The sequence below is a fragment of the Schistocerca americana genome, chromosome 2 (assembly GCF_021461395.2).
Source record: "Schistocerca americana isolate TAMUIC-IGC-003095 chromosome 2, iqSchAmer2.1, whole genome shotgun sequence".
Classification (NCBI taxonomy): domain Eukaryota; kingdom Metazoa; phylum Arthropoda; class Insecta; order Orthoptera; family Acrididae; genus Schistocerca; species Schistocerca americana.
The window spans coordinates 40880271-40896480 of record NC_060120.1 but is presented as its reverse complement, the minus strand read 5'-3'; the positions used below and the strand labels follow the sequence as shown (position 1 = coordinate 40896480).

The 16210-nt window shown below is 45.6% G+C and overlaps 1 protein-coding gene across 1 annotated transcript in view; it reads left to right on the top strand.

Annotated features, from left to right (window-relative positions):
* LOC124593768 (reversion-inducing cysteine-rich protein with Kazal motifs-like) overlaps positions 1 to 16210 on the top strand; it is a 208104-nt gene that overhangs the window by 48244 nt on the left and 143650 nt on the right. Inside the window, exon 6 of the mRNA XM_047132117.1 lies at positions 7544 to 7677. Within this exon, the coding sequence (XP_046988073.1) occupies positions 7544 to 7677 (134 nt within the window). The remainder of the gene's footprint in view (positions 1 to 7543; positions 7678 to 16210) is intronic.

The following is a 16210-nucleotide window of genomic DNA, read 5'->3' as shown; positions in this document are numbered from 1 at the left end:
ACCAAGGCAGAAGCGACTCTCATCGCTGAAGACGACACGTCTCCATTCGTCCCTCCATTCACGCCTGTCGCGACAACACTGGAGGCGGGCTGCACGATGTTGGGGCGTGAGCGGAAGACGGCCTAACGGTGTGCGGGACCGTAGCCCAGCTTCATGGAGACGGTTGCGAATGGTCCTCGCCGATACCCCAGGAGCAACAGTGTCCCTAATTTGCTGGGAAGTGGCGGTGCGGTCCCCTACGGCACTGCGTAGGATCCTACGGTCTTGGCGTGCATCCGTGCGTCGCTGCGGTCCGGTCCCAGGTCGACGGGCACGTGCACCTTCCGCCGACCACTGGCGACAACATCGATGTACTGTGGAGACCTCACGCCCCACGTGTTGAGCAATTCGGCGGTACGTCCACCCGGCCTCCCGCATGCCCACTATACGCCCTCGCTCAAAGTCCGTCAACTGCACATACGGTTCACGTCCACGCTGTCGCGGCATGCTACCAGTGTTAAAGACTGCGATGGAGCTCCGTATGCCACGGCAAACTGGCTGACACTGACGGCAGCGGTGCACAAATGCTGCGCAGCTAGCGCCATTCGACGGCCAACACCGCGGTTCCTGGTGTGTCCGCTGTGCCGTGCGTGTGATCATTGCTTGTACAGCCCTCTCGCAGTGTCCGGAGCAAGTATGGTGGGTCTGACACACCGGTGTCAATGTGTTCTTTTTTCCATTTCCAGGAGTGTATATACTGTGTTTTGTCAAAGTTTAATGAGAGCCCATTTGCAAAGAACCACTTAATGATTTTCGGAAAAACATCGTTTCCAATTTCACCAGTTAATTCTTGTCTGTTGGGTGTGATAGCTATACTTGTATCATAGGCAAAAAGTATCAGCTTTGGATCTTCGAGAATATAGAACAGCAAGTGATTAATATATATTAAGAAAGCGAATGAAGAACCAGAGATAAACTAAGAGGGACCACAGAACATTTCAGAGGATGGGTGTAAAGTACCGCACGAAATCAGAAGAAAGAATCGCTCTTGAGTTGCAGAATGCTACCAGCAATTCCAGGAAGCATAATCACTGTGGGACCTGATAGTAAAGGGAAGGCAGGATTCGGTTACGATTGTGGACGGGGCTGTAATCAGTTACTCTTGGTTGCCTTTAACAGTTACACACATTTATTTTTAAAACAGTAGTTCCAGACTCAACAATAAATAAAATATACCACACGTCATTGATGAAGGAATAAACAACTGCGTACATAATAGTGTTTTTAGTGAGGTACAATTTAACAAATCACCCTAAAATACAGATACAGATAATGTTTAAGAAAACAAGTCACTGTGATCATGGCTGAAGGCCTTACACACCAAGATTGGCAATAAATTAAACATGTTTAGGAACTCGCTGCAGTTACAACTTACAGTTATTGAAATATTAGAAAGTATGTGGCCACAAACACAGCAGAAGGTATAAGACGCCAGGAATGGCAGTAAATAAGGTTTTACGGCTTACTGATGAAGTACAAATATCGAATTATTTTTTTAAAGCAAATGACCACAATCACGGCTGAAGTCCTTACACGCCAGGAACGGCAATTATATAAAAAAATTTGAAACCTGCTGTAAAACAGCAAATACAGGCAAAGGTTAAATAAAAGAAACAAGCAACTGACCATCAAACGGGTGAAATAAGATGATGGTAACCTTATAAGACAACCCTTACGCTGCTAGATTTATTCCAGAAGACGACTGGAACTGTTAACTAGACACACATAACCTTTAATGTAGGCATTACAAGGTATGGTAACAAATAATACAATAATAAAACACAAGGACCAGCCACAGACGGTGTTCCAGATATCGACCTCTGAGAAGGTCTGGCAACAAACACTTTCGCGAGCGATGAGATAGGCAGCCAAGAGTTCCATTCACTTCACAAGATGGTAACTCAGACTAGTGGCAGTCTAACGAATGACTAATAATAATCTTGCTGAAGCTACCTGACGTCCAATAAACCAAATGAAAGACTGGAACAACACGCCTAAGCCGGAACCCGCGGATTGCACTACGCCCCTGAATACTGTGTTTAGAGCCCCCGGGATGTGAAAGAAACCACTTCCAGATTTCCGTGCGGTTCCACAAACCCGAAAATCAGAACAAACACCGAGTGAGGTGGCGCAGTGGTTAGCACACTGGACTCGCATTCGGGAGGACGACGGTTCAATCCCGTCTCCGGCCATCCTGATTTAGGTTTTCCGTGATTTCCCTAAATCGTTTCAAGCAAATGCCGGGATGGTTCCTTTGAAAGGGCACGGCCGATTTCCTTCCCAATCCTTCCCTAACCCGAGCTTGCGCTCCGTCTCTAATGACCTCGTTGTCGACGGGACGTTAAACACTAACCACCACCACCACCAGAACAAACAAGTCACAGTACAGAACACCAGACAAACTAACAGTAACTAAAACCCCACTCGATTTGCGTGTGAGGCAAAACCGAAATGAAACCAACCAGAATCAGCAACCACACGTCATTGCCGAAACAATCACAAAGTGAGCCAAAACCAAGTATCAAATGAGTGACATCAAATTCATGAGGCACACAAACGCACACTGAACTCACTGTCACAACTCTGACGATAGTTGGCAGAATGAAACAAATCTCTTCACTGCGTCATTAATTCACAGTTGCATAACCACACCGTCTAATCTCTGAGCCAAGTGCTTTTAACATACGAGGTGCGGCTAGAAAAAAACCGGACTGATGCTGGAAAAAACATTTATTTACAATTTCATGGTATCTCCTTCAATGTACTCTCCTCCTCGGTCTCTACACCGCTCCACACGAATTTTCCACTGTTCATAGCAATGCTGCAGATCATTTTCGGTAAGTCCATACATTACTTCCGTCGCTTTTTGTTTTACTGCTTCAACAGTCTCAAATCTAGTTCCTTTCAAAGCTGACTTGACTTTAGGGAAAAGAAAAAAGTCACAGGGGGCCAAATCAGGTGAGTAGCGTGGATGATCTAAGATGGGAATGTTGTGTTTTGCCAAAAACGTCTTCACTGACAACGCACTGTGAGCTGGGGCATTGTCTTGGTGAAGGATCCATGTCTTTTTTCTCCACAAATCGTTCCGTTTTCTCCGTACTCGCTCACGTAGGGTAGCCAGGACGCTAATGTAGTAATGCTGATTCACTGTTTGTCCCTCTGGTACCCAATCAATGTGCACAATCCCTTTGATGTCAAAAAAAAAACAATCGTCATTGCCTTGAATTTCGATTTTGACATTCGTGTTTTTTTTTTTTTTTTTTTTTTTTTTTTTTTTTTTTTTTTGTCGTGGAGAACCAGGAGTTTTCCAATGCATCGATTGGCGTTTAGTTTCCGGATCGTAAGTAAAAAACCACGATTCATCACAAGTAATAACATTTTGTAAGAAGATGGGATCACTTTCAATGTTTTCCAGGATGTCAGAACAAATCATTCTTCGGCGTTCCTTCTGTTCAATTGTGAGACACTTTGGAACCATTTTTGAACACACTTTGTTCATGTTGAAACTTTCATGAAGAATCTGCCTAACACTTTCCTCGTCAACTCCTGTTAACTCAGACACTGCTCTGATTATTAAACGGCGATCTTGTCGAACAAGTTTACCGATTTTTTCAATGTTTGCATCAGTTTTTGCTGACAATGGTCTGCCAGTGCGAGTGTCATCACTGGTGTCTTCGCTGCCATCTTTAAATCGTTTAAACCACTCAAACACTTGTGTTCGCGATAAACAATCATCGCCATACACTTGTTGTAACATTACAAACGTTTCACTTGCAGATTTTCCTAGTTTGAAACAAAATTTGATGTTAACACGCTGTTCTTTCTGTACACTCAACATTTTCCGAGGCACAGACAAAACGTCAACTACTTAAAACAGACGCCACGGGCAGACTGAGTGCAGGAGGCAGATGAAACTCGAGCAGTAGGCGGAGCGAGAGTCACGTGACAGGCCACGCGACTTTCAGCCTTATTGCATTCGTTTTATTGTTTCACCAGTACTAGTGCGGTTTTTTTCTAGCCACACCTCGTAGTAGGGTCTTCAAGTACTAAGCAGTACGCAGATCCACTAAAATGCACATGACGGCGTGATGATAATCTGTCACCCAAACGGGTGACTGATTTTGCTCTACTTGGATTGAAATGCACTCATCTTAAAGCTTGCTGGATCCGGTTTACGACGAGGTCGTGTACCCTCATGACCACAGCCCTTCCATCCGGCAGTCCATGCGTGCCGCCAGCGGTCCCAGCGTGTTCCCGCACTGCGCGGACCTGGCTCCTCCTGAGTCCCCAACTGAACTAGGCACTCACACTGCCTAGGAAAACAACGACGTCGCCCCAAAGACAGGGCAAGAGTTACTACATATCGATAACCACCGCCGCTGCCACCAGCGGACAGGCAACTCTTTTGAAACACGAGAAGAAGACAAACAACCGAAACCATGCCAACTAAACGGTACCACCTGGCCTCCAACAGAGGGTGGAAACCAATGTGAGCAGCTGCACGTCTCACACTGTGCCTAGGGTGCAACCGCGGACTACGTTTGGACTTCCTGATTAGCAACCAAAACGTCCTCGGTCCCGCATTAGAATCCTGGTACGGCTTAAATTTCAAATGATAATCATCAGCGATGCTGCTCGAAGACTTCCAGCACATGGAGGCTTTTGTGTTAGCAGAAGAGCCAACACCGTGTTACGCGTGGAGGCCGAAATGCACGCGTTTTAGCTCACGCAGGCTGGCGTGAGGAGGGAAGAACTATACTGATGTGAGGTCTGGAACATGACAAGGAATGAGAATTCAGAAAGCGGACGTGATTAGTTTGATACTTAACTTTAATCCATTAATGACGAACGTCGCTCTTGACGGTACATGATTCACAATATTATCTGTTCAGAATACATTCTTGAAGATAGTAACTATAAGAACTGAATATGTCGCCTTGCTAGGTCGTAGCAAATGACGTAGCTGAAGGCTATGCTAAGCTGTCGTCTCTGCAAATGAGAACGTATGTAGACAGTGAACCATCGTTAGCAAAGTCGGCTGTACAACTGGGGCGAGTGCTAGGGAGTCTCTCTAGACTAGACCTGCCGGGTGGCAGCGCTCGGTCTGCAATCACTGATAGTGGCGACACGCGGGTCCGACGTATACTAACGGACCGCGGCCGATTTAAAGGCTACCACCTAGCAAGTGTGGTGTCTGGCGGTGACACCACAGAGGCACCCTCAGTCTGCCAGCAGCCTTGCCGAAGAGGCCGGAGTAGCGGACAGAGTTTCAGGACAATCTCTTACCATTTGGCTGGGAAAACGTCCCTAAAAACCGGAAGAATTAGCTATGGTCAACGGCATGACGATGCAGAAGGCAATGGAAAACACTGCATTAGACACAGATAACGTGTATCCACAGGACATGTAGCTTGTAACTGAAATAAATATCATGATGATTTCACCATTGGCCAAATTTTCTCTAAGAACGCCCCACACCGATCTCCTGGGGAATACTGATGAGATGAAGGTGAAAATGACAAAAGATTGAATAACCAAAGAAAGAATACTGTTCTAAGAGTCGGCGCGTGGAATGTCATGAGTTTGGGCGTGTTAGGGAAGCTAGGATATATGAAATGGGAAATACTAATGGTCATCTACATAAAGTGGGCGTCGTTTTCCTGTTGATTTCCAGTTTTTAGTTTGGTTCTTACATCGTCATGAGTTCGCCTCCATATAGTTTATCAGTTCAAGGTTCAAATGGATCTGAGCACTATGCGACTTAACTTCTGAGGTCATCAGTTGCCTAGAACTTAGAACTAATTAAACCTAACTAACCTAAGAACATCACACACACCCAAGCCCGAGGCAGGATTCGAACCTGCGACCGTAGCGGTTGCTCGGCTCCAGACTGTAGCGCCTAGAACCGTACGGCCACTCCGGCCGGCTCAGTTCAAGGGGAACAGAGGTTCTCCTGTAATGCTTGGTTTCCATTGCACCAGAGATTTTAATAACACGCTATCCATTTATCTTCGGGTGTTATATTTGACTTTGTTGTCTCTTTTCCAGTTTTACTAAAATGCATTTTAGCCTGACAAGCTATAGTCTAGTTAGTCAATCCTCAATTAAATTATGAAACACCTCATACTATCCGTAAGCACACAGTTTACTTGCTAGAAAACGTAATCGAGATGTATCGATGACTTTCCGAAAGTTAAGAAACGTGACATCAGAGGTTATCTCTGCTATTGTTTGCGGTTATGGATTCTGTGTTCTTCTACATCTTCATCTACATACATACTCCGCAATCCACCATACGGTGCGTGGCGGAAGGTACCTCCTACCACAACTAGCATCTTCTCTCCCTGTTGCACTCCCAAACAGAACGAGGGAAAAATGACCGCCTATACGCCTCTGTACGAGCCCTAATCTCTCTTATCTTATCTTTGTGGTCTTTCCGCGAAATATAAGTATGCGGCAGTAAAATTGTACTGCAGTCAGCCACAAATGCTGGTTCTCTAAATTTCCTCAGTAGCGATTCACGAAAAGAACGCTTCCTTTCCTCTAGAGACTCCCACCCGAGTTCCTGAAGCATTTCCGTAACACTCGCATGATGATCAAACCCACCAGAAACAAATCTAGCAGCCTGCCTCTGAATTGCTTCTATGTCCCCCCTCAATCCAACCTGATAGGGATCCCAAACGCTCCAGCAGTACCCAAGAATAGGTCGTATTAGTGTTTTATAAGCGGTCTCCCTTACAGATGAACGACATCTTCCCAAGATTCTACCAGTGAACCGAAGACGACTACCCGTCTTCCCCACAACTGCGATTACAGGCTTCTCCCACTTCATATCACTGTGCAGTGTTACGCCCTAATATTTAATCGGCGTGACTGTCTCAAGCGCTACACTACTAATGGAGTATTCAAACGTTACGGGATTCTTTTTCCTATTCATCTGCATTAATTTAAATTTATCTATGTTTAGAGTTAGCTGCATTCTTTACACCAGCCACAAATCCTGTCCAAGTCATCTTGTATCCTCCTACAGTCACTCAACGACGACACCTTCCCGTACACCACAGCATCATCAGCAAACAGCCGCACATTGCTATCCACCCTATCCAAAAGACCATTTATGTAGATAGAAAACAACAGCGGACCTACCACACTTACCTAGGGCACTGCAGGTGATACCCTCGCCTTCGATGAACATTCACCATCGAGGACAGCAGCGAGGTTATTAGAAACCTCCGACTATCTACCACTTTCTGGATGTTATAAGTAAACATAGCTTCTAGATCGTTGCTTGCCTAGTGCTCCGTCGTTAACGACCTCAACATCGATAAGGCACTAAATGTTTCTTCCTTACTTACATTGAGGAACTGCACAATGGTGTGATAGGCGAAGTGACAAATGCACCTACATACTCGCCCTGAACTTTCGCAGAATCTGGTTGGCAACATGGGTTCTAACAATCAGATTACAAGGGAGTAAGTGGTGATAATTATTTTCGTTTGGACAGATGTGCCGTGCTGTGAAGCGGCGGAGGATGCGGGTTGCCGGGAGGCGTGCAGGCGGCTTCTGAAGACTCGCGCGCCCGCGGAGGACATCCTAGACGGCCTGCAAGAGGCCGGCTGTGGACCGCCACTGCCACATGTGAGTACTCGCTGTTGATAGGTACGGCCTGCGGTGAGAAACTGACGAAAACTAAAAATATTGCAGAGTCTCTGTAAGTAGAAAAACAAGCGGTTTGTTCAGAGGATAACGACAAGCCGGACCGGGTGGCCGAGCGGTTCTAGGCGCTACAGTCTGGAACCGTGCGACCGCTAAGGTCACAGGTTCGAATCCTGCCTCGGGCATGGATGTATGTGATTTCCTTAGGTTTAAGTAGTTCTAAGTCTAGGGGACCGATGACCTCAGCAGTTACGTCCCATAGTGCTCAGAGCCATTTGAACCATTTTTTTGATAACGACAAACCGTACAACTATAGAGATAAGGGGACTGGAACAAAGGATAACCTTGAACTGGTTCATCCCCCTGACTCTGATTCAGAAGTCCCAATTGTGCCCCGAACCAACTGTTTCCTCCATCCTTTACTTTTCCGTGCCCCAACCCCACCACTGGATAACTCAAATCAAATGGCTCCAAGCACTATGGGACTTAACATCTGAGGTCATCAGCCCCAAGACTTAGAACTACTGAAACCTAACTAACCTAAGGACATTACACACATCCATGTCCCAGGCAGGATTCGAACCTGCGCCTAGAACCGCTCGGCCACTCCGGCCGGCTCATAACTGTTCGTACAATAATATTATCTACAGCAGGAAGCTACAGAGAGCCAAGAGGCCAAGTACAGATCCATCATTAGAAATCAGTACGCTGGTCATAAAACGTACAGCAGCAAGTGAAAAAAGAAACAAAAAGATCATTGGGTAATGAATTAATGTTTTTTAAATTATTCTGCTTTACAAAACCTATCCTATTTAACGCAAAGAGCAACTGTGGTTCTTGTCTCCCCTGTTTTTTATATTTTGATATTACGATGAAACAGGTCACAGTTCAACACACATGTTTATAATCGTATCGGGGTTGTCCATTGCAAAATGATCATTGTGTATTTTACACTAAAATCTGCTGACTGTCGCGGACTTTCGCTCACATTTACAATACATCATTCAAAACATAATGTGTGTATACATGCCTCAGATGCCACAGAGTTCCATTGCTTGCAACGATTTGCAAAATATAAAAAAAAAGTGATTAAAATGGCTCATAGCACTATGGGACTTAAAATCTCAGGTCATCATTCCCACAGACGTAGAACTACTAAAACCTAACTAACCTAAGGACATCACACACATCCAGGCCTGAGGCAGGATTCGAACCTGCGACCGTAGCAGCCTCGCGGTTCCGGACTGAAGGGCCTAAAACACTCCAGCCACAGCGGACGGCACTGAATAACTTTATGATGACAAACATACCTCAAGTGCTCTCACATCTGGCTTTGTAGACTGAAGCATCTGGGTTCAGCTTCTAGAGAGAACATTTTTTCGACCTGATCTGTAACTTGCCCTGCATGATAGGCGTGTAATGGGTGTAATATCGGCCCTTTTTATTGAGCTGTATTGCAGGGTCTACACGTGCCGACGATCATGGCTGGGAACACATTCAGGTGGTGAGGAGGTGGAGAAATGGACAGAGAGAGAGGAGGACGATGTGTGAGGCAGGTGGAAAGTGTAAGGGGAAAAGGAAGAGTTGGAGGCGGAGATGCAAAGTGGGAGGAGGATATGGTTAGAGGGTGGGGAGAGAAAGATATTGTCAGAAAGAGTGGGTGGAGGAGTTGCAGCATGGCTTCGCCATCGGAAGAAGGTTAATATACAACACGTCTTCGCTGGGTCAGTCAGTTGCTACAGTTGACAATTAGGAGAATTTCATCGCAGCGAGGGAAGCAGTCGTCAGCCTAAAGACTAGGCGCCATGAGAAAGAACGAAAAATTGCTCATTCGGAACAATAACACAGCTGAACAAGCAAGCCAGCTTCTCTTGAAAAAGAAGTTGTGAAATCTTACAGTTGCTCCAGTACTTCTGAAGGAGCTGGTTTAACGAGCTGCTATGAGGCTATGACTTCTGTCAAGGAAGTGCTTACATTTGAGAAACACTAACTCACCGGCTCTCATATATATTGAAAGGGTACAGTACTGCCCGACATTGAAAATAGATACAAAATACTTCATTATTTTTGTCAGAACAACACTTTTTTTTTGGTAAAATAACTCAATTTCAATTAATACAGCGAAGCCGGATACCAGTGTGGGAAAGAATGACAATTTATTTATTTAATTGATCACATGTGCACTCCCACAAAGTAAATCCCTACATCCAGTTTGGTGAGATCTGTGAAATGAATGCATGTATGGTCGTCTGCTAACCGCAGATAGTGAATGTGAATATATGATCTTCTTTGAGTCGATCCTTTGGCCACCTTTGGTGGAACCAAAGAGATGAAACTTACCGGAGCTTTGAGCGCCTGAAATGTGGCTGACCAATACGGTAGCAAGGTGCTCCCCCACTTCAGCAGAGGTGCGAGAGGACTTCAAGAACGGCCATGTTTCAGCACTCTGCCACTGGATCTTGTGCTGTTAAGACCTGTCTTAGTTGTGCGCCGTAAAGACAAAAGCGTGGAGACATGGTATGCATGTGGAATATTTAAGAGTAGTTTGAAATAATAATTTCTCTATTTCAAGAAATTTTGTGGGGAGAATTAAATGTCAGGCAGGTAATATTAATGGGATCGTAGTAATCTTCGGAAGTGACCAACGGTCACAATGAAACCACGTGTAGCAATAAGTTGAAATACTTCCGTGTGCTTAAGTTAAGCTGAATTACTAGCGTGTGTACTATAAGTTGAAATATTTAAGAAATAGCGTGTGCAGGACTTGAAATTAGAGGCGAGTACTTCCACGTGGTGAGTACTGTGTGAGTCTCAATCTTTGTATGAGACAAAGGATAAAGAGAAGTACTCGTCCATGGTATCAGTTGAGGACTCGTGTGTGTGATGAATAGGTTCTTAATATTACTTTGCGTGATATGATTCCGTGTGACGCTAGATTCAAACTCTGAGAGAGAAGCAAGGTGAGTCGGCCGTCTATCCAGAATCGCCACTTGGCTTTCATTGCACAGGAAGACGTGCATATATCTCCAGAGTTCATAGTAGGAAAGTAGAATTACAAAGTGGGGCAGTGTCGTGTGAAACTGGGATAAATACTAATTGAAGTGGGAAAGCTGAAAGTGATAGTGTTGTGACTATTTAGTGTATTGTATTCCATGTTGTAGTGTGATGTATGTCATGTAATTTGGGTATGTGTGGTTTGCATGGGAGAGTAGCAAGGTAGTTTCAAAAGATTAGTGGGTTACGCTTGTTCCTTCTGTACCGCTCGATCTGGAGGAAAGTTTCGTGATGATGATTGTGAGAGTCGAAGTGTGAGATATAATAAAAGATCCACCAACCTATCCAGAAAGTGCACCGTAGCGTTAAATAATTACGAGACCATAATATAGAGAGTCACCAATGAAAAGCCATGCCCACTGGGCGGAATTTCTCATGTGTTGTTGTTGTAGGTTATAGAATTTGTGTGTTTAGGTTATAGAATTTATCGGAATAAATAAGATAGTGAAAAGAAAAAGATTGGTGGACTTTTCCTTCGAATGGTATGTTGTCATGATGTCCCGAATTTATAATGTGTGCGCTATTCATATTCAGTGCGGCGGCCACGTGTTGACAAAAGCCGTTAAATAAAAGACAAAAAGAAAATGTGGTATTGCCAGTGCGTAGTGAACACTCAGAGTTCTGTAAATCACTGATAGTCTGTTACGCGTTTCCGTTGCGTATTATTCATACAGGAGGATAATTTGTAACTTAATTGTGAGTACGAGAGTTCATGTTACTCGATAAATGAGAATGAATCCACTCGCTTGGCAGACCACTCATCTTGCAGGCCTGACTGCTTGATGCCACAGTAAGAGCAAGGCATGTGGGTGCCTCTATATATATATATATATATATATATATATATATATATATACTCCTGGAAATTGAAATAAGAACACCGTGAATTCATTGTCCCAGGAAGGGGAAACTTTATTGACACATTCCTGGGGTCAGATACATCACATGATCATACTGACAGAACCACAGGCACATAGACACAGGCAACAGAGCATGCACAATGTCGGCACTAGTACAGTGTATATCCACCTTTCGCAGCAATGCAGGCTGCTATTCTCCCATGGAGACGATCGTAGAGATGCTGGATGTGGTCCTATGGAACGGCTTGCCATGCCATTTCCACCTGGCGCCTCAGTTGGACCAGCGTTCGTGCTGGACGTGCAGACCGCGTGAGACGACGCCTCATCCAGTCCCAAACATGCTCAATGGGGGACAGATCCGGAGATCTTGCTGGCCAGGGTAGTTGACCTACACCTTCTAGAGCACGTTGGGTGGCACGGGATACATGCGGACGTGCATTGTCCTGTTGGAACAGCAAGTTCCCTTGCCGGTCTAGGAATGGTAGAACGATGGGTTCGATGACGGTTTGGATGTACCGTGCACTATTCAGTGTCCCCTCGACGATCACCTGTGGTGTACGGCCAGTGTAGGAGATCGCTCCCCACACCATGATGCCGGGTGTTGGCCCTGTGTGCCTCGGTCGTATGCAGTCCTGATTGTGGCGCTCACCTGCACGGCGCCAAACACGCATACGACCATCATTGGCACCAAGGCAGAAGCGACTCTCATCGCTGAAGACGACACGTCTCCATTCGTCCCTCCATTCACGCCTGTCGCGACAACACTGGAGGCGGGCTGCACGATATTGGGGCGTGAGCGGAAGACGACCTAACGGTGTGCGGGACCGTAGCCCAGCTTCATGGAGACGGTTGCGAATGGTCCTCGCCGGTACCATAGGAGCAACAGTGTCCCTAATTTGCTGGGAAGTGGCGGTGCGGTCCCCTACGGCACTGCGTAGGATCCTACGGTCTTGGCGTGCATCCGTGCGTCGCTGCGGTCCGGTCCCAGGTCGACGGGCACGTGCACCTTCCGCCGACCACTGGCGACAACATCGATGTACTGTGGAGACCTCACGCCCCACGTGTTGAGCAATTCGGCGGTACGTCCACCCGGCCTCCCGCATGCCCACTATACGCCCTCGCTCAAAGTCCGTCAACTGCACATACGGTTCACGTCCACGCTGTCGCGGCATGCTACCAGTGTTAAAGACTGCGATGGAGCTCCGTATGCCACGGCAAACTGGCTGACACTGACGGCAGCGGTACACAAATGCTGCGCAGCTAGCGCCATTCGACGGCCAACACCGCGGTTCCTGGTGTGTCCGCTGTGCCGTGCGTGTGATCATTGCTTGTACAGCCCTCTCGCAGTGTCCGGAGCAAGTATGGTGGGTCTGACACACCGGTGTCAATGTGTTCTTTTTTCCATTTCCAGGAGTGTATATACCTATATATATCCCCTCAGACTGTCATTCTCAGATGTTCGTTATATCCAGTAGAACCCGGTCATGTAGGGTACGCCATGCAAGGCAGTCTATACCATCACACGAAAACAAGATGGAGACCATTTACCTTGTATGCTGACACACCCATCCACCCTCCACAGACTTTTCCGCCAGTAGCTCCAGGTTCCCGCCTCAGCTGAAGTCTGCAAACGGTCAACTTGGTGCCACCATTCCACCGGGCAACCTACGGGGTGTTTACGTTCCGTTGTAAGCCTTCTCCCTTATGGGCTGTGAATCTGAACGTGGGCTGGCTTGCTGCCCAGCTACACTGTAGCTGTCATGATGGCTGTGCGGTCCTACATTGTTATTGACCATCAACCTGGGTGGCGCACGTCATCATCTTTGTTCATCTCAGGTTCCAGTTTAAATACCATCTATCCCAACATGTTTGTGCTGCTGTCACGAAGCGGGCTTAGCCACGAGGAGCTGCCTTTGTCGTCCTTCACCATCCATACAGCACTTGTTTCAACCTCACTGACACCAGCAGATGCTAAAAATTTCACATATTACCTGCCGGGTTTTCAGAACACTAACGATGGAATACTTTGCACCTGTGGAAACCTGTGACACCAAGGCTTGTAACTGACACGAATAGAAGACTGTTTTAACAAAGGATGTTTTACTGATGAATCGCCATACGACTCCGTTCCCTACTCCCTACATACCCCACGTCCAGGCGAGGAGATTTGCTATCAGCCAATCTACCTGCTTTTTTAGGGGTCGCGTCCTTACCCCCACATTTTATTATCAGAAGTGGTCGCTGCAACTACGGAATGTGCAAACTGGGGATGAAAATCTGGTTTCTGACACCTTTAGACTTTGGTGTCATGTTTTCAACGCCCACGACTGGTATTTGTCGAGAGGTCGCTCCAACTGAGAGGTCATCTCCAACTCTGGTTTGCAGCTTCGACAGTTCGAGTTTTTTTTTTTTTTAAACTGATATTTTTCAGACCCTCGTCTGTTCTCGTGCATGAACATAGTAGGGAGAATTTAATGCCATAGGACTCTGTGGATTTTTGAAAGCAGAAGGACTTTTGAATTTGGCTGTATTAAAGCGCAACACTGCAATACACGGCAAGTAAGAGGCAAGCAGTGCAGTCTGTCAGGCCACGAGTGCCTTGTACGGGTGTCTGTGACATGCAGTGCACATCAGAACTGTGGGTAAAAGGTACACCGATGTTCACAGTCAAGATGGCAATAGTTCATTATAAGAAATGAGAAAATTTCTTGTTGTTATGTTTGGGTGCCGGTAGTGGCTATAAATAATTTTTGTACATTGTTTTTAATTTATTTTCTAAGTAGGCAAAGTTTTCTTAAAAATAGAGATGACTCAGGAAGTGATTGATTCTTTCATGAAACTTCTAAGTTCAGTAACGGTAATACTTCTTTGCGAAATCAAGTAGATATTTTGTCAACCGATAACAAGCGTATGCCGCACGAGCTAACGGAAGTAAAGGAAACAGTAGCTTCATCCACTGTCGTCACACCTTCATTGGGTTCAAATGCAACTAGTATGATTACATCAATCTGGGACTGATTTCGGAGTATGGATCAGTGTGCATGCATTCTTTAGAAGCTGCCATGGGTTTGGGTGGCTGTACAGATAAAGTGACCAAATTACGCTTAGTGGCAAGGGTGAAAACGAGTGAAACTAAAATTAGGAACTAAATAAAGCGGGTACATTTGAGGAGACTAAGAAAAGGTCTTGTTCAACGCTACCACAAGCAGAATAGTATCATATTCTTTCGGGGGCTGCACGATGGAGCATCCGAAAAATGGAATGGTGGTAATGTTACTGGATATGATTAGGAAAATAAATGTCCGTAGTGAGTCCAACATGGTGGGTAGTAAGAAACAGCTTACTCCACATTATAGGGTAAACAAAGTGGGAGACAATAATGTGGCACCACCAGGTTCAACGCTGCTCAGTTTTCGCATTGCAGTGAAGTATTTTCGAGAAGATATGGAAATGTTGCTCAATGTAGGTGTGGATTATTGCTCAAGCCTCGGGTTAGATTTCTTAAATAAACAACAGACAGAGTCCTCGTGATGACTGGGTGTTGTGTGATGTCCTTAGGTTAGTTAGGTTTAAGTAGTTCTACGTTCTAGGGGCTGATGACCATAGATGTTAAGTCCCATAGTGCTCAGAGCCATTTGAACCATTTTAACCAACAGACAAAAGCAGAACTTTCGCAGCACACCATCGAACTCAGTGGCACATTGCTTCTAGTGGGAGAAAACGCCGGAAATGACATAATGTGGCAAAGTTCTCCTGAAATGAGTATACATCCAAATAAAGTTGGTACACAATCATCAAGGTTCATTTCACGTGACAGAGTGCCGTAAGGGATAGGGAAACTAATCTGGATGAATGTGAGTACCGACCTTCCAAGTAATATTTAGAGTAGAGCCATTGGAAGACAAGAATTGGGTAGCTGCATTTTCTTATATGTATGGGCATATCACGCATGCAGGAGGTGAATGGAGAATATATCTTTCTGATTAGAGTGCATATTTTTTGACATTGGTGAGGTGGTTTTGGCAAAAGGGTTATTAGTCGCTAATTTGGACATTCGGTATGACAGTGATTTGAAAATGTTGATTGTGGACCCCTGCCATAAACAAACCGTCAATACGTCTGCATTACGCACGAAAGTACAGTTTTGAAGAGAGAAGATAGCGACTGAGAAACTATTGATAAATTTCACGGAATTGTCCAACCATAGTGTCGGCGACATACCGATAGTGGACAAAACTCTGCTTATATAAATCTGCTACACTCTGCCTCCTCTACACGGATTTGCCGCTGTCAGCTGACATTCATCCACTTGCTCCAGTGTGCCGACCAAACCACCTTCCTTGCCCTCCATTCAAACACTGAAGCCTCTCAAGGAGCCCGCCATATACACTTCAATGTCCCTTTCTCCTGGTGTAACCTCTGGAACCTTAAATCAACGGTCTGAGAACCCAGGATCACAGGACGATCTTCTTGTCACTTTCGTGCCACTCCACCATCCGTAAGAGTCACAACCATCTCACTGACACGTTAAATTGCCTTGAACTAACAGTTAACACCAAACTGTTATTTTCCTCCATCTACTAACCACACGTCAAAAGTTC